The sequence below is a fragment of the Streptopelia decaocto genome (genome assembly GCF_964273445.1).
Source record: "Streptopelia decaocto genome assembly, chromosome: 4".
Taxonomy (NCBI): domain Eukaryota; kingdom Metazoa; phylum Chordata; class Aves; order Columbiformes; family Columbidae; genus Streptopelia; species Streptopelia decaocto.
In genome coordinates this window covers 19,661,759-19,688,436 of record NC_138658.1, presented here as the reverse complement: position 1 = coordinate 19,688,436, position 26,678 = coordinate 19,661,759, and the positions used below count along the sequence as shown (strand labels likewise).

Here is a 26,678-nt window from a genome sequence, read left to right as displayed (position 1 = left end):
AAAGGGCATTTAAGAGGTTTTACTTTACCAAAAAGAAAAAGTTTTAATACAGTCTCTGGGGGGGTGAAGGGTCTGATTTCTAAAGTAATGAAAAGAGCCACATTTCTCATAAAGCCAGCTATGCATAGACAGATTAAATCAGGTTTTTTGCTTAAGTTTGCAGGCAGTCCTGGCGAATGTTCCTGCTGGAAACTATGGGCTGTTTCCGGCTGGATAGCTCTGCTTCGCTCTTCCTGCTAGTACTGAATCAGTCACACAAGATTCACAGATTATACCAGAACTGATGATGTCACACCTGCCAATCCATCAATGTCAGCAGCAGTTTGAGTCACTTCGCACCCTGTGCAAAATGCCGACCCACAGCGTGGCACAACATTCTACTTATGGTTGCCCCGTGGCACACAAGGGCCTTCCTGGTACACAGACCATCCAAATAATAGTGGGAAGCTCTCATTTTAGGAAGAAATCTTGAGTACAGAAGTTCACATTTTGGTAAGGAGATTACTGTTTGTGGCCCTGGTCAGATTCAGCTCTCAACCAGAGAATCAACCACAACCATAGGTAGAAAATCTTTCTTATAGTGAAAATACTGAGTAGGCTGCAGGGCAAGATCAGAACTGGAATAATTTCTGTTCCAAAACTGCATAATTACACTGGAATGTAAAACATGTTGCAAGGTTTGATAGGCATGTGAGGTTTAAGAGAAAGTTGTGTTAGCAGCTGAACTCATCTGTCATCGTAGAATGTAAGGGGAAAAAAAAAATCTCTGTGGGTTGCTGCTGCATGAAGGGCTCTTTTGAAAACCAGGTATTATAGGTTCTAACTGACATCTGTCTGCAGTTCTGCACTGGCAAAGAGATGAACTCAGTAGCTGGAGAGCTTGTGGAGTGAATGATGCTAATTGCTAGCAAATCTGAAACGGATTATATGGTGCAGCCACTACAATAGTGGAGAGTAGACTCAACTACCCAGGACATCCCTTCCAGTGCATGTCTCCTAGAGCTTCCTCTTTAACACATGGAGAATTTCCCTTCAGTTAAAGCAATTGTTCTGAGGCTATTTTGAAGTGCTGTTTCAGCACTATGCACCGTTTCTTGCTATTGTTTTAAAACAACATCGTCACTTATAGAGAAGATGAAAAATCTGAAAACAGCGAAGCATTTCAGGTTACATATTTTAAAGAAGACATTTATGGTAGCTCCAGCGGTTGATAGTGAGTCATCTTAACTGTTTGCCAGTGCTCAGCGAAGGACAGGACTGTCCTTTCTATGTCTATATGAGGGAGTATCAGACACAAGTACCTACCAAGAATGCATCTGTATACAGGGCACCAGAAAGTAAATGTACACTGTTTTCAATTAGGGTAGAATTTCCTTATGTAAAGATTCTGCAAAACTGGATATTAAAGAAAGCTTCCATGCAGAATTTTTAAATTATCCTAGGGACCTCAAAGAGAAGTGTATGAATACTGAAAGAAGCCTGTAGGAAGGAGATTCAAATTAGTAGAATATGTTACTTAATGCATCTCTGATGAAATTGAGGGGCAACACTTTAGCTTGTCGTGATATTTTTCTTCATTGCTGATGCACATATAACTGGCTGAAATTGTTTCTTGTGTATGGAAAACTGGATGTTCTTATTTTAATTAATCATTCTATTAATTCTTAAATGTTTTGTGTAGACATAAAAAATGCCTGGCTAACCAGTTGAACCATCCCCTCCATGTATTCTGAAAAATATCTATTTACCTATGTGCCCATCTTAGCACAGCAGAAATAGTATAGCTATAGGGTATGGCTGTAGTAATCTGTTCAGGCTCTTAACTTTGTTCCAATATGAGCATCAAACCTGTCTGGAGAATATTGTGCTGTTGCTGATGCCACACCATCAAGAACAACTCGTTTTCCAGTACCTGGTGGAGTTTGTGAGACTGAAAGTCATGTGCTTTGCTTTAAACAAGGGATCTTCCAGAGTCACGGAGATGCTGTACGGTTGAGACTCCATGATTCTCCTTTTTTTTTTTTTAAATCTTGAGATTTTTCTACAGCTGAGTTACACTTAAATCAATATTCATCTTTGAAGTACAGTAAGTAGACAGCTATGGCCTATGGCAAAGTACATAATTAAGCTGTCCAATTTAAATCAGGTTAGACAGTCCTGTATAGTTCAAGAACGTTTTTTTTTTTTTTCTGGGTTGTTGTGCTCCCTCTATCATATATTCCCTGTTTTTACAGACTTGTGACAATTGATCCTTAACCTAACCAGTGTCAAATGTCCCCCAAGTTTTTTGTGGGGCATGTACCTGACAGTCCTGTAGGAACATGAGCATGTGACAGGAGACTAGAGATGGTCAAATCCTGCAAGTCCACATGTGGCTGGTGGAAGGCAAGACACTGATTTCACTGCGGGGTGTCAGAGGTGGAGGGGGAGAACTGTGACACACAATGTTATGGTCTCTGTACATGTCTGTTGTTTGTGAGCAGCCCTTGGGTAGCACGGAGGCTGCTGAAGCTGTGTGGATGGATGACCACTGAATGCCGCGCTAATGTGCTCAGCCTTGGCAGGCACGGCAGTCCCACAGCTGTGCCCTGCTCCAGGCATTGGGGCGGCTGCTGCAACAGAGCCAGGCCCCTTCTCAGGCATGTGGTTTCCTTATACTGAGCAAAACAGATGACTGTTTTCCCCGTAACGTAAAAGTTGTGCTGTTAAAAGTTGTATTTTGCTAGTGACAGCGGTAAAAATGGCATACCCGATATGCGAGTTCCTCCACCACAGTGAGATTTTTCTCCTTTAGTTTCATTGCGGTGTGCATGTTTTTTATATCTAATGAGGTGATATCCCTGGGTGAAACTTTTATTATAGACATTTCTAATGGAATAAAATTTCAGCCAAGCATCACCATCACCAACGTGCATGGTGAGGAAGAAATTTATAGCAACATGCACCAAATTAAAGAGCCCAGGAAGGGCTGGGCTAATGACTTGCCCCTTTGTCCTGGAAATGTCCTGGAGATCCCTGGTGGACCCCAGTGTTAGCAGCATTGGAAAGGAAAGCAGGACCGTGTGCGAGCAAGAGGAAGAGAAGATACACATGAACTTTATTCAAGTAATTCTACCACTGTTGAGCTTTTCAGCCACCTCCTTGTGCATTTTCTCATTAAATCCTCTAAAATATGCACAGGCATTTTTGTGATCTCTTTGCACAAGGATGTTCATTGTAACTGCTCTCCAAAGTTCAGTGTATGATTCTTCAGGTCCATGCTTTGCTGGTGACCTGGGTTTTTTGAGAGCTTATGTAGTAGAAGGTATTTAAAGAGGCAGATTTGAAAATTGTGCACATGCTGCCATGACAGCCAAACTCAGCCAGACTACCGTGAGCTTTTCCAACCCCCTCATTCAAAAATTAACAGGAGTTGTCTTTAAAGCAAGCTGTTGTTTTCTGTTACAGCTGTGTTCATACTTGTAATTGAGGAAGCAATTCATAGTGATTAGGCAGAAACGGGTCTCTTTTCTGCTTGTCACAGTACCCTGTGTTTCACAACAAGTTCTCAGAATTAATTGCCCCCCTTCAGATTTTCGCTGGCCAGTAGCCACCTTGTACATGAGCTGAAGCAGGAGTAAGGAACTTCTAACATCCTTGAAGAAAAGCTGCAGTAATCTGAGATCTCTTACAGCAGCCTTGCTCTGCAGGACCACTTTCCTGCCCTAATCTCATTGTGTGCCCTCAGTGGTTGCTCTTCCGTGCACCAAACACCCCATCTTGCATTCCCCTGGGTGCCCAAAGTGGCATTCCCGCTTCCCAGGAGGGCTGTGGTCCTAGGTGCCTTTGCAGGATCCAACCATGCTGAAGTCGTTGGGCAGAGACTGTAGTAATGGGCTACAATTTCCAGGCAGCAGACCCTGCTGAGCCTCCACCACTGCGCAGCCACAGGTGCTCTGGAATGGGCTGTTCAGTTGCTGCAGTGGGAAGGAGGATGCCTGTGTGTTGAGCATCCCTTTTGTCACTCCTCCTGGCCAAGAGCAGGGTGCAAAGCAGAGCTGCTCTGCAGGAGGGGTCAGCAGGGATCTGCAGTCTTGAAAAGTAGCAATCTCAGGTGGCTTTGTGCAGCTGCTCCTGCCATGGAGCCCCCCACGGAGAAGTCAGGGCTCTGCAACGTGATCAAAACAGAGAAAAATGTTTTGGGAACCACTAGCTTATCTTGAGCCTTCTGGTTTAGTATTGTGTGGTGTTGGCCAGTAAATCTCTAAATCACTCTATGAAAGGATGTTTCTTCTGTGTGTTCCTTAAGAACAGAACAGAAGTTTATTTTACCATTAGACTCTCACTCATTCCATCTAGTGCATTATGTGTCTGAGTCAGGCTGTAATTTCCTTCTCCTTTCAGGCTTGCAGGAAGCAGAGCACACTGCTGACATGGGTTTTTAAAATATAAATAAGAAAGCTCAGTCACAATAGCAGTCAACAGTATAGCCCATGGAAACTGCGATGCAGACGGCTAAATTGTGCGATTATTCTTCTTGGATGTAAAAGCCTACTATGGCAGCCTGCTAATAGGCCATAGAGCTTATAACCCATGCTAGGACATACAGCATTTAACTCTACTTTTGTCACATACCTGCTATCCCTTCAGATTTTTAAATCATTGGCAGTGTGATTAAAGATGTTTGCTGACTGTTCAAAGGGTGTATGTCTGTCCACACTTTGGTGACTGAAGGAATCCTTGCAATATCCCTTACACACCACTAACATGCCGAAGCATGATTATTTTTAATGTTATCACTTATTGCTATTTGTTTTGCAGTAACACCAAGGAGCCCTGGTCATTTAGCAGCTGTTAAAGAGAACCAAATTTTAAAAATAGTCTCCATGCCACACCTGACATTTTAGATGTATAACATCTCGGTACCCCAGGAACAGCAGTACTTGCCTTGTGACTGAGACAGCTCATTCAGCTGCTAACCTAGCAAAATAAATGTCTCTAAGGTAGTTTGCAGACTTTTTTGTTTTTTAATTAAATCAACTTCCTGGCAACTCAGAGCAATGGCAGTGCTGACTCAGGATGGGTGGCAGGAAGGTGAGCAAGGACAGGGGAGCTGGACTTCCACTGCTTGGCTCCGTCATGCTGCTGGTACACAGAACTATACTTCAGCTGGGTCAGAAACTTAATCTGCATACGGACAAGTTAAATGAAAGAATAATAGAAATTATCAGAGAATAATACCTGCATATGGAATGTTTGTAGCAGTGCCTCGGACTGCACAGTAATAGTTAGTTTAGTTCAGTCTGGGCCTAAGAGACTTTTTTGTGAGTTAATTTGGTGAAGATTTGAATTAGACTTTTGTTTAACATGATATGGAAAACTTGATGTTTCTTAGGATTCTTAGAGTGGTGTAGGAAATGACAGGATGTTACCAAAAGTAGCAAAATTCTTTCTGAATTAAAGATCTTTGACTACTAAATGTATTACCAAAGGTGACTAAGGTACTTGAGAATCAAAACTGTCATGTAGTTACCATCCTGCACTTCAGTATTTTTGAATCTCTTCCCTTTTTATGGGAGATCTTATTTTCTGATTCTCAATCTAATACATTAATAATTGTATATGTTCTAAATAGTAAACATTTCTAACAGGCTGTACATTGAATGAAATGCATTCAGATTTATTTCTGAAACTTACTATGGGCATCAGAAGAACCTGCTGTCCTGACCAGAGGTGCATCCAGTGCAGTATTTTGGTTCTGAGGATGGCCAGTGGTGAAGAGTATGAATGATGTGCAGTGGCATCCTGCTGTCACTGTCCTCTTCCAGGTAGTGGGAGAGCTTGGAGGGAGAAAGGAAAAGCAGATTTATGAAGGTTTAAGAGGCTGGATGCTCTGTTGTGAAGGAAGTAGGATGGTTCTTGTCTGGCAATCAAACAAGGGCAGAGTGTGGGCCTGAAAAATGTGGTCACTCAAGGATGGAAGAAAATACATTTTAGCAAATAAGACCAGATGTGCAGATAAACTGTGAAGGACCTTGAATATGGGGATTAGCTGATATGAGAGCATAGAGTCAGTGCAAAAGACCTCAGGGTGATGATTCCATTGACTGACTTTTCAGGTAATCTTTCTGATCATATTTTGACTTGGTTTCCAATATGCGAGAGGAAAGACTAGTCACAGGAAGAGAGAATTATATAGCAGTATCTAGGCCACAGAAGTCGTTTCCCTGCTGGTCTTGGGGCAGGAACATGATAAGCACGATCCATAAAAGTAAGGAGAAAGAGGAAAATACACTGAAAGCAAAAGTACTAGGTTTCCTTGTGTTATACTTGGCAGAGGCATGTTCATTGTATGGCAGGGAGGGTTGGCAGCTCCCGCTAAGACAGCCGATCAAGAGTTCCCAAAATATCAGTCAGGCTCTCGTAGAGAGAAGACAGATCTCCAGAGTGTTGACTCCTAAAAATGAAGTTAATATATGCTATGAATTTCAAAAGCCTTGTGTTCTGATTCATGGACAAAATCCCACGGAGCTAGTGTATGCTCATTAAAGATAGATAGACAGACAGACAGACATATAAAATTAAAAAAAAAAAAAAAAAAGCTTTGCTTTTCCAGACAATCAGGTCCAACTGCCTCCGTGAAATAACATCTGGTATGTGTTCTTCTCTTTTTCCTCAGCTTTCTGCAGATGTTTTTGCTATCAGCTCCATGTGTTTTATATCATATATCCTTACTTGGACAGATTATTTTTTTCCTTTCTTTTGGAGAGAGCATTTGAGTGCTGGTGCTTTCTATGCTGTTTATGAAAATTAGTCTATTGGTCTTGCCAGAATACAAAATGTCTTCTTAGGTAACTGGTATTAAAGTTTATTGCTTAAGTACAACATGTTCCAAATTTAGGCTTCAGAAAACTGATCTTATTGCTAATAATTTCCTTTTCATTTTTCGATGCTTGACTTGAGATACTGGGATATGATTTCCAGAAGTGCTGATTACTTACAGATGTCACTGAAGTTAGTAGAAGATATACTTGGGGCATGCAATGTCCAGGTCAATGCTGAAATGAAAAATCAGGTTTACAATGTCTTAACTGGGCACACAGAATCACTTAATGCCTGGAAGGGTCGTGACTCTCCATCTCAGTAGCTCATGTCTAGAACAATGATGATGATGTTACCCCTTGGTACAGCTGGATGTTTGAAGACAGGGAACTATGCCTTTGACTGTTTTCCATAAAGAGATGCTATATGTTCTTCCATAATATGAATCCTAAAGAAAGATTAAGGGAAGTTTGTTGCCTTTTCACTCAATAAGAAGAAAAAAACAAGTTTGCTTTGGGAGGGACTCTAGTCATATTCCAGGCCTATCTATCAAGTCTCTCAACCGCTTATGGGTTTGATCCAGATAAACACATTTTTGAAATGTTGTCTTGAATTAGTCTTGCCAGGTCATGGCGTTTGATTCTTCCTGGTGTGCTGATGTTTGGGTATTCTTTGCCATATGTTTCAGATGTCATCTGCCTTATCCTCTGGATTAAACCCTGTTGCCTTTAGTATATTCACAGAGCTCTGAGTTGTTCTTTATGGAAAATACTCTAGCCTTTTCTTCCAAAAACAGTTACCATGCTCAAGTACTTTTTCCCCTTGCTCCTTAGCAAAGTCTCTCTGATGCTGGGGAATAGCAATAAAATATTTCCCCAGTAGTTCGTTCTCAATTGCAGCCAGCCAGACTTCTTCATCCATTTTATTAGACTCTGTGTACAAAAGGACTGTGTTAGTAACAGGTTTTTCATAACCCTTCCTCCTCAAACATATTCCCACTGCTTCTTTTGCATTAGGGATTTTGTAGGCATTTTTTCCCTATGTGTTTTATCTCAGTTGTTTTGTTAGTGTAGTTACGTCCTGTTCTGAAATATTATGATTATCAAAATGATATGGAAGGAATTTAAGACTTACTTATAAAATGGTCCTGTAACAAGTACTGGATGATTGAGAATAATTTTAAGAATCAGTAGGTTTTTTTAAGGAAGAATGTCTTAGCAATAAAATAAAATGGATTGGTGCTGTTGTGGAAGGAGTTGCCATCTGAGGTACTGTGCTCCACCTTTTAGACTCCAAGCAGCAAAGTGATGCTGTGGCAAGGCTGCAATGCGAGGCAGCAATAAACTCTCTAGTGATAAAGTGCATTCTTTGGCAGACAAAGAAAAACAGAGGGCTCTAGCATTGTCTCTCTCTACCTCTCATAAATCAAACATGATGAGAAGTGTTCTGGTTGTTCTAATACTGTAAGAAAAATCTCAATAACACTGCTTGTGTTGGTAGTTCACTGTGGCTTCGTACTGACCAGAATCTGTTTTGATAAAGGTCTCTCGTCAATGCCTCTAATGACCCTTGGTATATTTGCTTCTTCAGAGCTCCAGGAGATGGTCACATTTCTGGTTTCTTCTGGAGCAAAATGCTTCTAGACAAATCTGACTGGGGGCAATATTTGTTTAGTAGAAGTGAGTCCCAGACCAGAATAATGTTCATGCTAACATATACATTTTAGATATTTATGTAGATCTGAGGACATACCTGTCACCAGGGATTTCACATTTTGGCTTAGCTCCATCTTCAGAAGATGAAGAGTTCTGAAATAGGGCATATTTCACAGTACTGAAAATGCAAAATGAATAATGAAATCAGTTTGAATTTTTCTGTATATTTATTGTCAAAATGAGGTTTTAGACAGCGTCCCATTGTCTGCTGTACAGTTTCTGCCAGATAAGGATGGGATAATAACTGATAAATTTTTCAAACCATTTAATTAGATGAAGAAATCAATAATTATTCATTTGTCCTCAAAGCTTGGCATCTACCATCAAGAACGGAAGATCTGTGTAGAACAAGACTTGTTTCTTCTGCTAAATGCTCAATTTTATAGCTAGGCAAATAGATTACACCTAAGTCAGTAGCAGAGTAGCAGTTTTTCTTACCCTCTGATTCCTGTGACCACCATGAGATGAAGAAAACCATTAGCAGCTGCACCACTGTGTGCAACCGTTCAATTGTGTGTGGAGCAGGACTGAGTACGCTGAATTAGTTCACAGACCACTGATAATAAATGAGAGAAGGGAAACCGACTTCCAGCTGAAGAGTTTATTGCTGTGGCCCGTGTTTTTAATCCACAAGAACAGGGGATCGCTGGCTTTAGTTACACTTCCAGAAGGTGAATTACACACTTGGTGGCAGCTCTCATTCAACTTGTAAAAATCAATACTTCCCTGCCTACTCACAAATGGGTATAATCATGAAGACCTACCTGAAGGTCCAGAGAAGGTAAAAAGTCTGTTGTCTTAGACAAACTTTATAATCATTCAATGCTGAGAAGCTTTTGCTGTATAATATTTTAGTGTATTATTATTTTTCTGCTGATTTCCTGGATGCAAATTGATTATGGACCTTTTAGCCCAATCATCAGGTTCTGCAGCTTTTCCAGCTCTGTGAGCTTGAAGGAAATCTCAGGCTCTGGGCCAAGCAGGAGCAATTTTAGGAGAGCCCCATGGCACAGCCCATGTCCAAGCACAGTGGCGGACGTGGCCTCCATGGGAGGAGCACAGAGTGAGCAGGAGTGAGGCCTCTGCAAGTGCAAAACCCACCGCATTTACATCAGTTTGTTCCTCATCCTTGAGTGGGTCATGACAACTATATCTCCATTTGTGCTCATGGCTGCATGCTTACCTACACATGGCAGATTAGTGTTTCTGTAAATGCACTTTTTCACTCACTTTTGAATGCTTAGATACCTCCCAAGACTCTTGCAAACAGTATCAAGTTCCTAGAAACCCATTGTCTGACCTTTTCCTTTTGGAATATTTATTAGTGTACAACAGCTACAGCCTTCCTCAAGTATTGTGAGTAGCGGCAGCAGTAGATAACTATTACTAATATGTGGTCTTGCTGTTTTTAAAACACCGGAGTAATTAACTAATTCATCCTTTGCAATTGTACTCAAATATAAACACCCCTTAATGAACTTTGCAACAAGGCTGTACCCCTATTACGTAGGGCAGTTCTATATCTACCTAGTGATATTCTTCCTGCATTAACATAATTAAAATGAGAGTAATATTGCCTAGAGAAGGAGTTTGTTTTATTGCACCCTCTCAAACGAATGTGTGTCAGGGAATCTGAGTGGAAAAAGTCTGTCTGGAAGTAGGCAGCGTGCCGGGGTGTATTGCATTTCGCTGACATGAGAGGAATGTGGCACTGAGGTCTATGGTTGCCTGCTGTAGACACTAGCGTTTGCACTGAAAAGCAGCTTGGGATGTGCCTTTTGCTTCATTAAGCAAAAGTCTTTTATGCCTGTGGCACGAAATGCTATAAAACATGGTGGCAGTATTATAGTGTGTGCTGCTAGGCAGGATTGCCAGTCTCAAACATCTAAAATCACAAGTAAGATATTCCAAAATAAAATCTGTCTAAAAATTAGGGATCTTTTTAAAAACTCTTTTTTTCTTTTTACTTCTTAAGATTCATTCATTTTTAAGTGAAAGCTGAGATCTTCACTGAAAGTTGAGATCCTCACCTGACTTCAGGGCTTTAAGAAAAACACCAAATGTCTCAAACTTTCAAAAAGCTCATGAAAGTTCTTGAGAGTGAATCAGGCATCTTCTGGAGAAGCTGCGTGATTGTATAAGCTTTGTAATTGTAAAGAGGATCTAAAAACCAGGGATGCAAAATGCAGGCTGAGTTCCTGGCACTTGCAGCTTAGTTGAGGTTTGTTTACCTTTAACGAATGTCACTAACTGTGCTGGCTCACATTATTGAGCAGCTGGCCAAAAAAAAAAAATAAAATAAAATAAAACAAAAGCCACACAGTCTAGAAAGGCTGTGTTGTGTGGGGGAGCCGCGGTGAGGCCATTTGTAGGCCTTGCAGCCAGGTTGGCACCCAGAGCCACCAACAGCTGATCCCTGTCTGCTATAACTTGTGCAGCCTTCCCAAGTTTCATCCTGTGCATGTTGGGGTCAGTGGCAGGACTCCTGTGCACAAAAGCAAGCACATAATGCTGAGGGGATGCATTAATTTCCTTGTGTTGTCTGCATCTTCCAAAGAAATGTCACTGCTGACCCCATCCCTGAAAGAGAAGGTGCAAGGCTGGTGGTATCTGAGTTTTTCTCCCTGCTCTGCTGAAGCAGCAGGCTGTAGCTCTAGAACTTTGATCCTCTGTGCTCTTAGCAAGCAGGGAAGGTGGAGTAGTCACATTTCTAGGCACTCTTGCAGCACTGGAAAAGCAATGCCAGGGCATGGGCATTTTTAGGATCCTTTGTTTGTTGTTCTAACTGACGTGCACTTCAGTCCCAAAGAAGGCAACCTATAAAGCCCATAGTTTGGAAAGATTAAGATCGGAGAATTTGAGTATTATATAGAATTTTTAATGTAAATCTCAAGTTTGCTATTTTGAAAAGTGGGTGCTCCTTTACATAGACAGGTTAGAAAGCTGGTAGCTGCGCTGTAGACCTGTTTCTGTTCTACCTGCCTGTCTTGAACTCAGTTGAGATATTTTTCTCTGCTGTGCAGAGAAACAACAATCTTGAAATAACATTTCAGCACCAGAAACACTTTTCATTTGACAGTGTGACATTAGGTGTTGGCAGCTCATCCTGGCTCTTCAGCGTGCATGTGGCTGTCACCACTGGAGCAGTTCTGTCCTGCACAGCCAGCTCCGGTGAAAATCACCTTTCTCTCAGGAGAAATATGGGTAAACCTCTGGAACTCTGTCATGTAAATGTAAACTTGCTCTTAGGTCAGTGTTTAGACCGTCACTGCCATTGTTTTTAAGAATCCTATTAGTTACAGAGGAATGATCCGGTGGTCTGGAACCACAGCGTTCTGGCTCGGGGAGCTGTTACCACTACAGATGATGCTTTAGAGCTAGGGGTACATGTGTTGCACTTTGGTACTCCTGGATCTAGCAGTTCACCTAATATGTAATCATGTAATTGAAGCCCACTGAAGTCTGCATGAAATCTCACTCTGTTGGTAAGTACTTCCTCCACCTCCAGTGGAAACATTCCTAGTCAGAAGCAATGCCTTGAAATGTTTTACTACTGTCATATTGATAGGGAGAAAATACACAGATATAAAGAGGTTGTGTGCATTAATTATTTATCTTGCAATCAGGAAAGTATAAAAATAATCCAGGGTGAAAATTCAGAAGGGTTGTAAAGGAAAGCACTGGCTTTTTCAGTTTGACTAATGCAGGTTCTACTGAAGCTTTCTCTGCAGAATATGAGGTCTAATCCCAGCACAAGTAAATACGTGTTTTTTCTCCAAAACAGATTTAAAAATCATGCAGTTATTGAGAGGAGACTAATTGTGCTCACTTAGATACAACTGAATAATTAAACTGTGAGGACTTATTATTTTCCTGGCTCCTTTGTAATTTTTCTTATTTATTAATTCTTAGACATTCAACTTGTAGACTTTTTAGCATCAATCGAGCTCTGCTTCTATTGTCTGAAAAATAAAATATGTAAAGGAAAAACTGCCACACATTTAAATGCTTGTATTGTTACAATAGAAATATCGTCATTGTAATTAAACCACTGGAAAATATGAACCATCAACTTTTCCTCTCAGGGACTGGGCCACCTATGGGGTTGTTGTGCCTTTGAAAAATCTCCCTAGAGATCCAGTGTGCTTTGCTTCTCCTGATTGTTCTTAAAATAAAATTAGCTTTTAGTCCATTAAAATCTTTTGGCTTTATCTGCTACTAAATACATGTATAGTAAGTGCTGTGGAATCAAAACAAAAATAAGTTATTCCTCCTGTGCTTTTAGTTTTGATGGGTATTGCTGTTTGGTGAAAGTCAATAATCTGACTTTTACTGTATGTGGGATCCTGCTGGATTAAAGTAGATCCCTCCAGCCTAGATCAGGAACCTGCCAGAAGGAACATTCAGAGGAAAGGGTGAATAGAAAAGAGGTTGAAAAGGATGAGAGAAGGTACCTGAGAAGGCAGGTAGCCTGGTCCTGAGTCCTGGGCAGAACTAACACCACCTGTGTTGCTCCTTCCAGACATTAGCCAAGAGCCCTCTTAAAAGTCTCCACCGACAAATATTCTGTCTGTTAGAAATGTTTTCCTGATGTCCAACCAGCTCCACCATGTGCCTGTGACTTTGTCCTTAGCTCGCTGCCTTTGGTGGAGAGTGTAGGATAATGCCAAGCTGGAGAAGTGAAAAGGGACAGGGAGGGAAGTGCCCAGGCAGTGGGAGAAAGCTCGTGGAGATGAAAGGCCTGGACAGAGAGCCCTGGGAGGATGAGGAGGAGACGAAAGTGCTACTCATCCAGGCTCCTTGTTATCATGTTTCTTGCTACTGATGGCTTGAACTTTCTGATGATTTTGAAGTGCTTTAGGCAGAGACTGAATAAGAGTGAAGTTTGAAATCTAAGCATGACCTCAGTGGTGGAGAAACCTGGATCTACCTTTAAGTCCTGTCTGCAGAACTAAAAAAAAGTAATATGTTGACAGAGTGATATGACCATAATGCCGTTTTCTTCTCTGTTCTACCCCCACAGATGAACAGGAGCCAGCAGTCAGCAGTGATTCAGATATTTCATTGATTATGGCAATGGAGGTTGGACTGTCCGATGTGGAGCTTTCCACTGATCAAGACTGTGAAGAGGTGAAGTCTTGAAATACAGAGATCTGACACTAAACTACGGGGTGGGCCACAGGGAGGGACTGAATCAGCTTTCTAGGATTTGGACCAGTCATGCACACACCTCCAGAGCACTGTCACCCCTGCACACTCCATTCTGGGATGGTCACGAAAAGCAATAGCAACAGTTGTGTCTGCCTGGATGCGGTTTCATCATCTGCATACGTTCATTTTGTTCACATGGGAGTTGGATGCTTCCAGGTAACCCACGTGCTTGAGAGCAGTCATGTAACTCTTCAGTGGCTCATAAATACGCAACTGAAATGACAGCTTGAGTGTTTTCTACACTTGTTCGATCGGATTTTTGTTTCCTTTTTTTTTTTTTGAGAAGATATGTGTTTGTTATGTTTGTTTGTTTGTTTATATTTTGTTATGGATGGACACTGTTTTTGTTGACTGACCCCAGCTTTTTCAAGAGTTCAATCCAGAAATCTGAATTCTCATTCACTGGTCACTTCATGATCTGACTCCAGGATTTATCATTGCCTTGTTGTTTCTCCATGAAGTACACATGGCTTCAGAAGGGCGGTGCAACAGCACCCTGCATTAGTGTGAAGCCTGCTTTAATTAAGTGGAAGCCTTGGAAATGGTGGGCTTTTGTTTGTAAGAGAGCTCTGAATTAAGAGATTGCTAAGATTTGGGTTAAAACTGTGTTATGTTGGATTTTACTTAGAGCTCTGTTCTAGCCAAGTATTGTACAGTGTGAAGGAGAGAAAGAAAACCTTAAAGCTTCACTCCATCCTTGTAGTCCTTTGCTACGTTTTTTGCTCTTAGCATTTGCCAGTGCATTAACAGCCTTCCTTAAAGTCACAATTCAGTAGCTGGAAAAGAAGATCTAGTATAACATCATGTCTTTCTTAATTTTACAGAACAAAATCTGACCAGTAGGCTAAAGGAGTGTCTCAAAGGTTTCCAGAGGCTGCTTGTTAACAGCTGTGCATTACAAGGGTTCCAGGAATGTTCTCAGAAAGGGTTTGGAGATGCTGCTGTCAGTGTCAGAAATTGCTAATGAAGCAGGAGGCAGCTGGTTAAAATGTTTACTTCCTCTTTTGTTTTGGTTTTGTTCTTAGTGTGTTTCACTTATTTTTTGGTGGCAGTTTTTGCCTCCTTGTCAAACACAAGAGTTCAGGTGGTTTAACATTGTGGCAAGCATAATGGAATACTTGCAATTTGTATATAAAGAGATCTACCAAAATATGTGGGGCAGGAAGATTTGGAAATAAACACAAGTAACATAAATCAAAACACCAAAATAATAATGACCTGTGATTATTATTTAGTTTATCCTGAACTGTGCTTTCCAGAGAACAGCTTATCATTACTTGTTCATCTTAAGATTTCATTTTTCAGTCAACATACTCAACTGTGAAGAAGCATTTTTAGCTTACTGTTATACAAAAGTAAATGGTTTCTGTTGACAGTCAGATGATTTGAATCACATTACTGCATCCTGAGTAAGTCCATAGACTCAAAAACTCTCATTGAAATTTCACAGAGAGGTCAAACATTTGGACTTGATGGTGTCACAGCAGCATCTCAAAATGCAACTATTAGGGTTCTTGCTGCATTTAATCTCCTTGTGGATTTACTTGTTAGCTGTGGAAACCAAGTGCCAGCCAAAATTCAGTTTGTCAGGTCTTATTTGGAAACAAATATGTTTAGAATTATCCCTAAACTTTTGGGCAACTTGCTGGTTAAATACAGGAAGAAAGAAAAATTGTACTCCATTCTTTTCAGTTCACTTAGAACTTGATTCGGTTTCTAGCTGAATTCTTTTTATGCAGGGTAACTTTGAGGCAAAGGATCCTAGCCTAATAATCCTTCAAAACCATAATCTGGCAATGCACCATTACATTTTACAAGCCATTCAAAAGGACATCTTCTTTTAATTAATGAGATGCAGGCAGCTAGAAACCTGCTTGTTTTAAAAAGAAAGCTAGAAATCTTTCCGGAGGGCGTAGCTAGGTCAGTCTTGCTGATATTGGTGGTTCTGTAATTGTATTTTCCTTGTTCTTTATGTCTTCTCTGTTCCTTACTGCTATGGGAAAGGCCCACAGTGTCAAGAGAAGCAATGCTGAAATTCAGCCCCACACAAGAGACTTTGCACAAGGCATCACATCAGTTCCTCTTTGGCTCTGGAAATAATGCTGAAATGGGATTTAAGTGGTGCTTACACCAGATACTGGCCCTTCGCACAGGAATGAAATTTCATCTCAAGTGACCGCAGGGGAAAGAGTAAAGCTGGTTATACACAGTCAGGTGTCCCTATGGAAAGTACACACATGGGAACAGTTTCTTCTCTAGCACTAGAGCCCAGGTGCTACATGTCACAGGAACATCATGATCATGATGTCTGAGTTGTCAGTGATCCTTTAACATCTCTCCAGCACACAGACAAAAAAACCCAACCAAACAAACAACACAGCTCCTGGCTGAACAGTTTGGTTTTCAGAAGAGCAGTCACGAAGTCTTCATTTTATTTCACAAACTTAATTAAGTTAATCTCAATGGATAGATTGGCCAATTATCTGTTGCCATAGCAGAGCCACCCACAGCACAGCAGAGCAAGGGAGGTCTGTGGAAAAGCAAAGCAGGAGGTGAGACTCCCAGCTGGGTCTGAACTGGGTATTTTGCCCAGAAAAGTCCTTAAAGGGAGCTGTGCTTAAAGCAGCATCACATGGGTGGTAACTGAGACCCTGCCCATATTACTGGGAGCTGGGGAAGGATTTTGGAGAGGGATCACACTGTGCATGCTCTTTTCCTAAGTATCCCATAGCAGATGTGGTCCCTTGGGGTCTACAGCTGGCCACTGGGGGAGCCAGGGTGCTAGGCTGGGTGAAACTTGGTTTTTTTAATATCACCATATTGTGGTCTTTCAAAAGAGGCATCCTAGCAAATCTGGATCAGGAGTCTTTCTGATTTTGTTTTCCCAATGCTACCTGCAGTTTCACTCAGGAAATATGTTTTTCCCTATCCTCAGGTTTTCTACAGCCCTGAGCACTGTTAAGCGATAACGAGCACAAAGCTAGGTTACACATCACTGAAGCCAAAACTTAGGAAAGCACTTCTGTCCTTCTTCAGAAAAGCACTTTTAATTAGTTTTGGACTTGTAGCAAAATCATGTTATTTTCAACAGGTCTTCTATGAGCATAATTAAACTGCTGTGTTAAATGGAAATGTTTTCCTAAATCAGGACCTGGCTGACAATATATCCTTATACGTATAACTGATGAAATGCCTTGGGAATTTGAGTTGCTTCTTAAATATTAAGACCCCCAGAGGCGTGTTTGTAACATATATGAAAGCCTTAATTCTGCAGATCTGCATGCCCGTGCACAGTTTTGCTTACGTGAGTCTCTCCACTGAGATTCCTCACAGGGTAAAATTAAACCTCCTGATTTGCAGCTTTGGGCAAAATTAATCCCATCCTGAGTATTGTGTGATTCCTCAGGACTGCGGCACGCTAAGCTTGGGCTCCAGCATTAAATATGTGGGATTCAGATGGCAGGGACACAGCACTGCCTGTTCGGAAGGGAAAGCAGCCTTTAGCATGCAGCCAGGGGAAAAAAAAAAATAAAATATATATATATATATATATATATATATATATATATATATATATATATAAAACAAAGGAATCCTCTGGTGCCCTCTGATGAACAAATGCTCATGCACAGAATTCTGCAGGTTCGTGCCGTGACTGCCCACCCTCGGTGTGGTGGCTTTGCTGCAGCTCCGGCTCTCTGAGAAAGGCCCTCTTGTCACACAGCTGTTCCTGTGTCTCTCCAGGCTCTTCCAGTTCTGTCAGCTGAGGCTCTTTTCTTTCCCATCAGCGAGTAGTAGGTGGGAGAAGCATTCGCCGTGGGGAGGCTCATCTGCACTCAGGCTGGCTTGCAGGATGAAACTTGGACAGACAGAGACTGTGTTCTGAGTTTCCTTTGACTTTCACGGGTTTTACTAAATTGCCTTCCCAAGGGTCTCTTCAAGAGTTAGGACACATAAAAAATTACATGGGTTTGAATTCTGCACTCACTAATGACCTAATGTGCACGTGCAGACGCGCAAGACACCGGCTCTGCATCTCTTCCCCATGGCTCACTCACTCTGATGGAGATACGTATCTGGCACTTGCTGAGGGTTTGAGTTTTTTTTATTTTCTGACCGCTGTAGAGCCTCAAAACGAGGGTCAGGACAATCACAGCACTACAGATTGTTCTTTAAGCATTCTGTAGAATTAAATTGCCATGTGTGCATATAAAAGTATATTGATATGACTATAGAAAGTGTATTGTAGTAAAACCAGAAGCAGCTGCCATTGTTAGATTTATTTTTTTTTTAATGAGGGAGATTGTGGCACTGAAGAAAATGGCTTTATAGAGGCAATTTGAAAAAAATTATTGAAATCATATATGGTAAGAGTTCCCTCAGATCTCACTGCTTTAACGACCCCTGGATCAGATCAGAGGAAGTCATTATAAGAAGGTCAGTACTTTGTCTATTATTGAATGACATGTTTATATGTTCTCATTTTGTTAACAAAATGAACCCAAGCACCAGAGACAGATCCAGCCTGGAATTTAATCTTTCTCAAAGAATATGCATTTTGTGATCCAAAGTTTTTTGTTGTCAAACCTGCTAACCTACGCTCTTTTCTTCCTTGCTAAATAAAAAGAAATGCTTCTTCAATTTGAAAAATGTCTAGCTCAGAAGACCTTTGCATATGGATGGGTTGCCCTGGCAGGTATCTGAAGATCACTTAACACATCTATGTACTTTTAGGCATCAATTTAACATCAGATTTTCCATAAATTGTGTTTTATTTGCCATTCTTGTTAAACCTGGAGTGCGGTCATTGTATAGATTTTCCAGAGTTTTGCCTTACAAATTTTCTCCTTTGAATATATGCCACAGCCCTTTGAACATATTCTCTAATTAAAAGGCAAAGATCAGGGTACAAGTCTTTATATACAATCTCTGGACTGCAAGTCCTTGTTGTGACAATTGGCCTGTACTGACATAAGGGTACGGATTGTGCCTAAGAGCGGGAAACGCCTTTCAGCCGAGGCAGCTGGGAATCTCCCAGGCTTTCTTTAGAAGAGGCTCATTCCTTTGTGGTCTCTGTCCATAGAAAAGCTCATGACTAAGCATATAGTTTGAAACAAGACCAGAATAGGAATTTATTATTGGAAAACCAATAGTCATTTATTGATTTCTATTTTTTAGCAATAATGGATTTTTTTTTAACCCATCATTCTTGCAGATCCTTGTTGTAGGGCCAAAGTTACCAGTCTGCTAGGAATATGGGACAGGACAAAGTGACGGTATAAACAGAAGAGGGAGGGCTTGGTTTGCTGTTGGGATGCATCCATTTTGCAGGACTGAAATGACAGAGAAATCCAGCCCATTCCTTCCCAGCCCCTCTCACAAATGTTTGCTCTAGTATGAGCATTTGCCGCAGGGGAAGGAAATCATGGGATAAAACTAATGCTGTGCTGCTTCCTCTCTCGTATTTTGTGCTACCTGTGTCTCTGGTAGCAGGCTGGGCTGCTCTGCTTCTGTACAGGGCGAAAGGAGCCAGCCTAAGCTCAGCTTAACGGCTTAATGAAAGATAGGCTCAGGGTTTTCGGCAGATTCCGGGGAGCCAAGCTTCTTCATAAGCGGTGCTGACTGAGAGTTGCTGCTTCTGAAGAACATTAAGCGTTGACTCATTTGTTTTATAGATGCAAAATGTGTGAGCGTATACAGCACAACCAGCGTGACAGAAATGAATTGGCTTGCTTAACGCAAGCGGTGAAAAGCAGCATACTGTAATATTTTAGGGGCGCAGGGAAAAGAAGGTGGAGGTGCTGTTTTAGCAGACGTTTTAAAAAGGGACAATTGATCCAACACAAGCACTTCTTTTATTTTACCAAGCTGTTACCTGAACGAATTGATAGTTTCGCAGTTGAAAGAGAAGCGCCAGATGGACTTTTGAGTCTGGATTTGTTTGCGTCGCAGATGGCAGCTGCGGGCTGGGCAGAAGGCTGTCCTGTGCACGCAGCCGCCCCCGCCGCGCTGGAAACCCACGGGGCTCCCTTCCTCAGCTTCGGTGCTTCTTTTCCAAGGGAAAAAAATCCTTCTGAGCATGAGCTGTGTTTCAAAGGGAGAAACAGAGAAGAAAGATGAATGATGTTGTGGATTTTGAATGAAAAGCCAAAAGATGAATTTTTCATCTGAAATTAATCTTGTCTCTCTCAACTATTTTAATTGTGAATTGGTGGAAGTTATTTCTTTCTGGAGTGAATGCAAAAAAAAAAAAAAAAAAAAAGAGAGAAACAAAAGAAAGAAATAGCATTTTCCCTTTTTTTTTAATTTCCTGATTCTTCAGTCCTGTGTAGCGTTAAAAATAATAGCAAGATCAAGATGCTTCTTTGCTCTGAATGTATACAGTTATTTCAGATGTCAAATATCTAAATGTTTTTGTATGTGTACATAATACCATCTTCACTTCTTGTTTCATGTTAGGAACCTGAAATGACTATACCATTTTATAATTAGAAATGTAAAGAGGGGATGGTAGGAGGGTCTGTTATTTTTATAGCAAGTTCCTTGTATTTAGTGAACATTTAAAATGGTTTTGTACTTGTCAAAATATACATTCCATCCATTTCCAGAAGAGAATTATTTTTATTTAGAGTAGTTTATAAGCAAACCAAAAAAATGTGGCATCCCGTTTGTATGCGGTTCCTGAACAGAGCGAAGTATCCTGGTTTCCATTGATGGCTCCAAAGCTTTTTCCAGCCGTGTCTCTTCTCACACGCTGCAGAGCCCTACCAGCAAATGCCGATGTTAAAAAGGGAAGAAAAATCCCCAGCAAAATAACTACCATATGGATCAGCGCACAGCTTACCGAAATAGCTGCCAGTTAGGAGACAATGGTCTGTCCCAGTGAAACTCTCCAAGGTAATCAGTCCTGCTGTGGATTTACTGGGAGGTCCTCAGCCCTGCCCCTGCCAGCCCGGGCAAGCTGGCGGTGACAGGGTTGTCACGCGAGCGCACACTCACACATTGAGTCTCTAGCTGCGCTGCGGATCCCTCGGGATGAGGACAGATTTTTGACTGAAGCTGTGTTGCTGGTACGGCACTCGCTTTCGGCAGGCTCACCACGCTGTGTTTCTATTGACTGTGGAAATAACCCTTCATCTCCACGGGGAAGAAAAGTTCCTTTCTCCAGACAGCTACGCTTTGGTTTGTGAAACACCCAGTGAAAGACCACGACAAAATCACGCAGTGGCATTTGCGTAGGTGGTTCTTTTTCTTGTGGTTAGCTTTTGGGTTTTTTTCCCCTGCTACCTGTGACTTGCTGCCAAAACCGTGCAGTAGCAGTTTGTGAAGCGAGCCTTTTTTCTAGCATTACTTTCTGTACAGTATTGCAAATATACTTTAACTCTTTGCTGATATTTTATAATGTATACATCTTCCCTTCCAATGCACTTTATCTCTCTTGAAAAATGTGGGAGTCAGAGAACTACCATCTTAAAGGGATTTGCCTGAAATCATGAGGCACACACTTTTTTTTTCCTTCTTGCTTTGTTATATACTGTAAATGCTAAAGAGCATGGACAGTGACTCAGCTGGGGGAAGTACCGAAATGTTGAGGCTAATATTTGGAAGCATTATTCAGTAGTACAACATGGCTATTTTTGTTATATAGAGGATTATAATGTAAATAAGTGAGACTGTGTTATTATGTACTAGTAAAATATTGCAACTCTCAAATTTAAGATGGTGAATTCCAAGGAATTTTATTGCAAGTTTTTTAATAAAACAAATCTGATTACTGTGTCATACGTGTTTTCTAACAAGACTATATAAAACTGGCATTTCCTGATGTGTGAAAGTTGCTGATTGTTCCTTCCTGGACTCAGCCGCTGCAGATTTTGGCCTTCATGGGGCAGAAGTGATAGCGGGCAGGGACCCGAACGGCAGCCTGGCCTCCGCACCAGTTACTGCTCTCATCCTCCTTGTCCTTCAGCTTCTCTTGATCAGAAACCAGTGGCCGTGCAGGAGGTAAATGCCTCCACTCTGCAGGAGGAGAGCAGCAGCCTCACCCTGGACACTGGCCATGTTATGTTAAAATAGCTTTAAAAGGTGACAGCTCTGCCACGCCTCGGTAGGGACTGCACTGTCTTTGTCATCTGGCTGCTCTTCCCTTCCCTGATCAGCTGCTGCCCTGTGTCCCCGGGTGTGGGGGCTGTGGGAAAGCCCTGGGGGTTGTCATGACATAGGTGTGCTGCATACAAGAGGTTGAAGGCACAGTAAAAATTCTGCTTGGAAGAAATTTAAGAGACATAGAGAAAAGTTATCCCATGGATGCAAAGGAAGGCAGACAGAAATCCCTGAAGGATGGCCAAATCCTGGCTCAAGCCGCAGCCCCACCGTGGGGGCCCAGCCTGCCCCCATCCTGGCCACGCTTTGTGCTTGCTGGCCGGTGCTGCCGGTGTGGATGCCTCTCTCCCAGCTGCAGCAGTGTGTTCGAGGCATCAACGTGCCAAATCAGTTGGGGCCCTAGCTCCGCTTTCCCCCAGGAGCAAGGAAGCAGCAGCCCTGGGCTAGATTGCACCCAGCTGCCCCAAGCCCTGTGCCCGCTTGCTCCCGTGCGCCCACCCTCCCGCTGGGCTTTGCTCTTGCTGTTCACAATGGAGGGGCACCAAGCTGGTTCAGAGCATGAAAACTGTGTGTGATTTAATGTGGCTTTATCGGCAATGCTGGGAATTATTTTTCCACTCCCAACCCATGTCTGCTAGTCAGTGGCACAGCCTGGAGCTCCCTGTCCCACCAGCCCTGCTCCAAGGGCAGAAGCCTTTCTCACCAAAACAAAACCTGGGCTGCCTTCAGAGGGAGATTTTAGGTATTGCTAGCCAAGGAATCTGGTCTTGCTCTTCCCTGCGCAACTCCCTCCCTGGCCCCTGCTTTGTTCTCTGCCTTGATTTAATAAATGGCCAGGGGAGCGAGCGGGGCCGGTTTTCCTTGGCAGGCAGCTGTGCGCAGTTGCTATGTGATCTGCACACACAACACAGCTGCTGCCGCTGCTGCAGATCTGGCGGGAGGGAGCACGCTCGAGTATCGCAGCACAAGTAACACAGCATTGGAGCTGCTGGGAATGGCATCAGGGCTATAAATAACAAGGGGCGTAAGGCAATTAATTCCAGGATGCAAGCACATACCTAGGGCTTGGGCTATGGCACTTTCTTCTCTACTGTATATGAGATTCATTTCTGGTCAAAATACAGACATAAAGCCATGCTGCTTTATGTTCTTTTTTTATGTTTCATTTTGTTTTGGGTATTTTGTTCAGAAGGAATAAGGCAGATTGTACTCACTCCTGTGATTCAAGGGGGTGACCCTCAGACTCATCAGAGTCAATGGAAAGGACTCAGGATTCAAAGGGAATTTATGCAGCTTTGCATAGTGCAATGATTTACATGGCCCAGGGTCCCTTCTGTCCCATGTTACCCACATGAGGCTAGGAAAGAAAGCAAGCTTTGTGCTGCATGTTGAGGGTGCCCTAAGGGGAGATGCAGTTGTCTGTGCCAGGTCTTGGGGAGCCACTCTGGAAAAACCACTCTGAGAAGGCAGTTCTGTAACACCAGGAGATTGAGTCTGGGGGTAGCCCACAAGGAAAAAGAGAACTTCATCGCCCAAAAGAAATCTAATGAGTGCTCAGTAAGCAAGGGTGTAATTTTGCAACACACTCATTCCTCAGCCTTTGATCCCCATGCAATCAAGCGGCCTGGCAGCAGAACTGGGCAAAGCATTACCACCCTCATGTGCCTGGGCCAGCCTCTGCTGCAGGTCACCACACCGCTCCTCTGGACAGCCCCCTGGACATCTATGTCTCAGTAGCTTGGCTTTATACTCCATCCTCTCACCTGCGAGCAAAGACAGGCTTGCAACAGACCTGCAGCGACTCATGGTGGCTGAAGCCCAGGCACATGTCCCTCTTCCTGCTCCAGCTAAGACGCATGGTAGCTCCTGGCAGAGGGACAGAGCAGACATCTGGGAGTGGTAACGCCTTAGATGTGTTGGCAGAGCCCCAGAGCTCATCTGTCAAAGCCCACAGCTCAGATGAAATTGTTCTTCTGTCCCTGTTTGGGGCAGCCATGCTGGCTCAGACCAGCAGTCCCTCCTAGCCTGGGTCTGACTCAACTTGGGCCAGGAGCAGACACTCACAAAGGAGTAACACCAGGGAAGTCGACTCCTCCATGTCATGCCTGGCTGTGCAGATGTCTGGTATATCCCTGTGGTGTTGATGCTTTCCAGCTGCGGGGTCCAGGCTTGCTCAGTCATGTGTTGTGGGACACTGATCCATGCTTCAGCACCTCCTCACTGCCTTTCTCCAGACCTCACTGCTCTTTCCTTAACTGCATGGCCAGAGTGGGGGGGGTCTCAGCCATAGCATGATGCCAGGAACAGAGCATGGAGCCAAGCCCTGTGGTGGGGACACAGCCAAGGAATCAGCTGGTGCCATGATGGGAAATGTTCACAGCTCCCTCGGGTTTTGGGTGGTACCAGCACACACCAACCCAGAGTACAAGTGGTGCACCCCCCCATCCATGTGCCCTGGGGCCTCCCCAAAGCCCAGGGGTGCTGGCGATGCCAGCCTACATAGAATCATAGAATGTCCTGAATTGGAAGGGACCCACAAGGGTCATCGTGTCCAGCTCCTGTCCCTGCATATGACAACCCCACAGTTCACACCATGTGTCTAAGAGCGTTGTACAGTGTCTTCTTGAACAGTGTCAGGCTTAGGGCCATGACACCTCCCTGGGGACCCTGTTCCAGTGCTCCACCACCCTCTGGATGAGGAACCTTTTCCTAATGTCCAACCTGAACCTCCCCTCACATCTTCCTGCCATTCCCTTGGGTTCTGTCATTGGTCACTAAAGAGAAGAGATGGGTGCCTACCTTCCTCCTCCCCTTGTGAGGAAGCTGTAGACAGTGATGAGGTCTCCCCTCAGTCTCCTCCAGGCTGAACAACCAAGTTACTTCAGCTGCTCCTCATACAGCTTCCCCTCCAAACCCTTCTCCAACTTCATAGCTCTCTTCTGGACACTCTCTAGTAGCTTAACACCCTTTTTTATCCTGTGGCGCCCAGACCTGCACACAGTGCTCCAGGTGAGGCTGCACCAGTGCAGAGCAGAGCGGGACAATCACCTCCCTCACCTGGCTGGCAATGCTGTGCTGGATGCACCCAGGACACGTTAGCTCTCTTGGCTGCCAGGAACACTATTGGCTCGTGTTCCACTTGCCATCTACCAGAACCCCCAGATCCCTCTCTGCAGAGCTGCTTTCCAGCATCTCATCCCCCAGTCTGTATGTACAGCCAGGGTTGCTGTGTCCCAGGTGCAAAATCCAGCACTTGCCCTTATTGAACGGTTGGTGATTGCCCAGTTCTCCAATTTGTCCAGATCCCTCTGCAGGGCCTCTCTGCCCTCGAGGGTGTCAACAGCTCCCCCAAGTTTTGTGTCGTTGGTGAACTTACTAAGCAATCCCTCAAGTCCTGAGTCTAAGTCTTTTATAAAGACACTGAAGAGTGCTGGTCATAGGATGAATCCCTGCACAGCCCCGCTAGTGCATAACCCGATTTACTAGAACACTTTGAGCCTGGCCCATCAGCCAGTTGCTTCCTCACTGCACTGTGTGTTTACCCAGCTGTGTGCTGGACATCTGTCCAGGAGAATACTGTGAGAGACAGAATCAAAGGCTTTACTGAAATCCAAAAAGATCACCTCAACAGGCTTCCCTTGGTCAACTAGGTGGGTCACCTTGTTGTAAGATGAAATTAAGTTTGTCAAGCAAGACTTGCCCCTCATGAACCCGTGCTGGCTGGGACCCATGACTGCATTGTCATTCAGATGTTTTTCAGTAACTCCCAGAGCAATCTTCTCCATGATTTTGCCAGGCACAGAAGTGAGATTGGCAGGCCTGTAGTTGCTGGGATCATCCCTATTGCCCTTCTTGTAGATTGGGACAATATTTGCCAGCTTCCAGTCATCCAGGACCTCCCCAGTCATCTGAGACCTCCACAGACTCCCATTTCATGCTGTCCGTTATGACAGCTGTGATATTTGGTGTTTTTCTTCCAAGCCTCGGTTTATGGAGGCAAATAAGTGAAGCGCAGAGAGGACAGAGGGTGAATCAGGTGTGCAGCCTAGATGGCTGAGAAGAGAGTGGTTTTGACTTTTTGTTTGTTTGTTTGTTTTTGTTGATGTTGTTGTGTTTAGGTTTTTTTAAAAAAAAAAAAAAGTGAGAAAGGTCATTCATCACTCGGGTGGGGAGCAGCGGGGCAGCGGCAGCCGCTTGCATCACGTCCCTTCTTTCGCCAGCAAGGGGCGCTCCCGCCCCGCCAATGTCTCGCCAGCCCCGGCGGCCACACGGGGGCGAGCGGCAGCCGCTGCCGGACGGAACGGGTCGGGCGGCGGTTCTGTCCCCGCCCCTGCCGGGACTGTCTGTATTTATGACCTTAAATTAGTGACAAAGGGTGGATGAGAAGAATCACACAGAGATGTGTTACTTAACAGTGTTGTTTTGGTGAGGGTGTTATTTTTTAAATAATTGTCCTAAAGGACAATAGAGAAGCGGATTTTTCTTACGGAAAATTGACCCTGATTGACTTTCCTCTGTGAAACTGCTCTGAAAACATTCATTAATACCAGAGGAAAAAAAAAATCTCTATTTGCTACGTTCAGTGAAGTCCTAAATACAAGCAGCTGCTGAAATTCCACAGATGTGTGTGATAACCTTGTTAGCAGTGCCCAGCCTCGGTCATTTGTGCTGACCCAGGTGTTCAGGAAGAGGGATGCTCCACAGGCTGGGAAGGCCATTGTGGTAACTGTGGAGGCTGGTGGTATAAAGCCTGTGAAATAGAGGTGCAGCTTGTTTGTTTTCCTTTAGGAGGGTTTTTTTTGTTGTTTTGGTTTCTTTTTTTGGGGGGTGGTGGGGGGTGCCTTCTTT

General features: G+C 43.3%; 1 protein-coding gene across 1 annotated transcript in view; it reads left to right on the top strand.

The window, feature by feature from the left end:
* Positions 1-21,509, top strand: part of RNF150 (ring finger protein 150) — a 122,243-nt gene extending 100,734 nt beyond the window's left edge. Inside the window, exon 7 of the mRNA XM_082051330.1 lies at positions 13,540-21,509. Coding sequence (XP_081907456.1) covers positions 13,540-13,658 — 119 coding nt within the window. The 3' untranslated portion in view covers positions 13,659-21,509. The remainder of the gene's footprint in view (positions 1-13,539) is intronic.
* Positions 21,510-26,678: the final 5,169 nt, after the last annotated feature.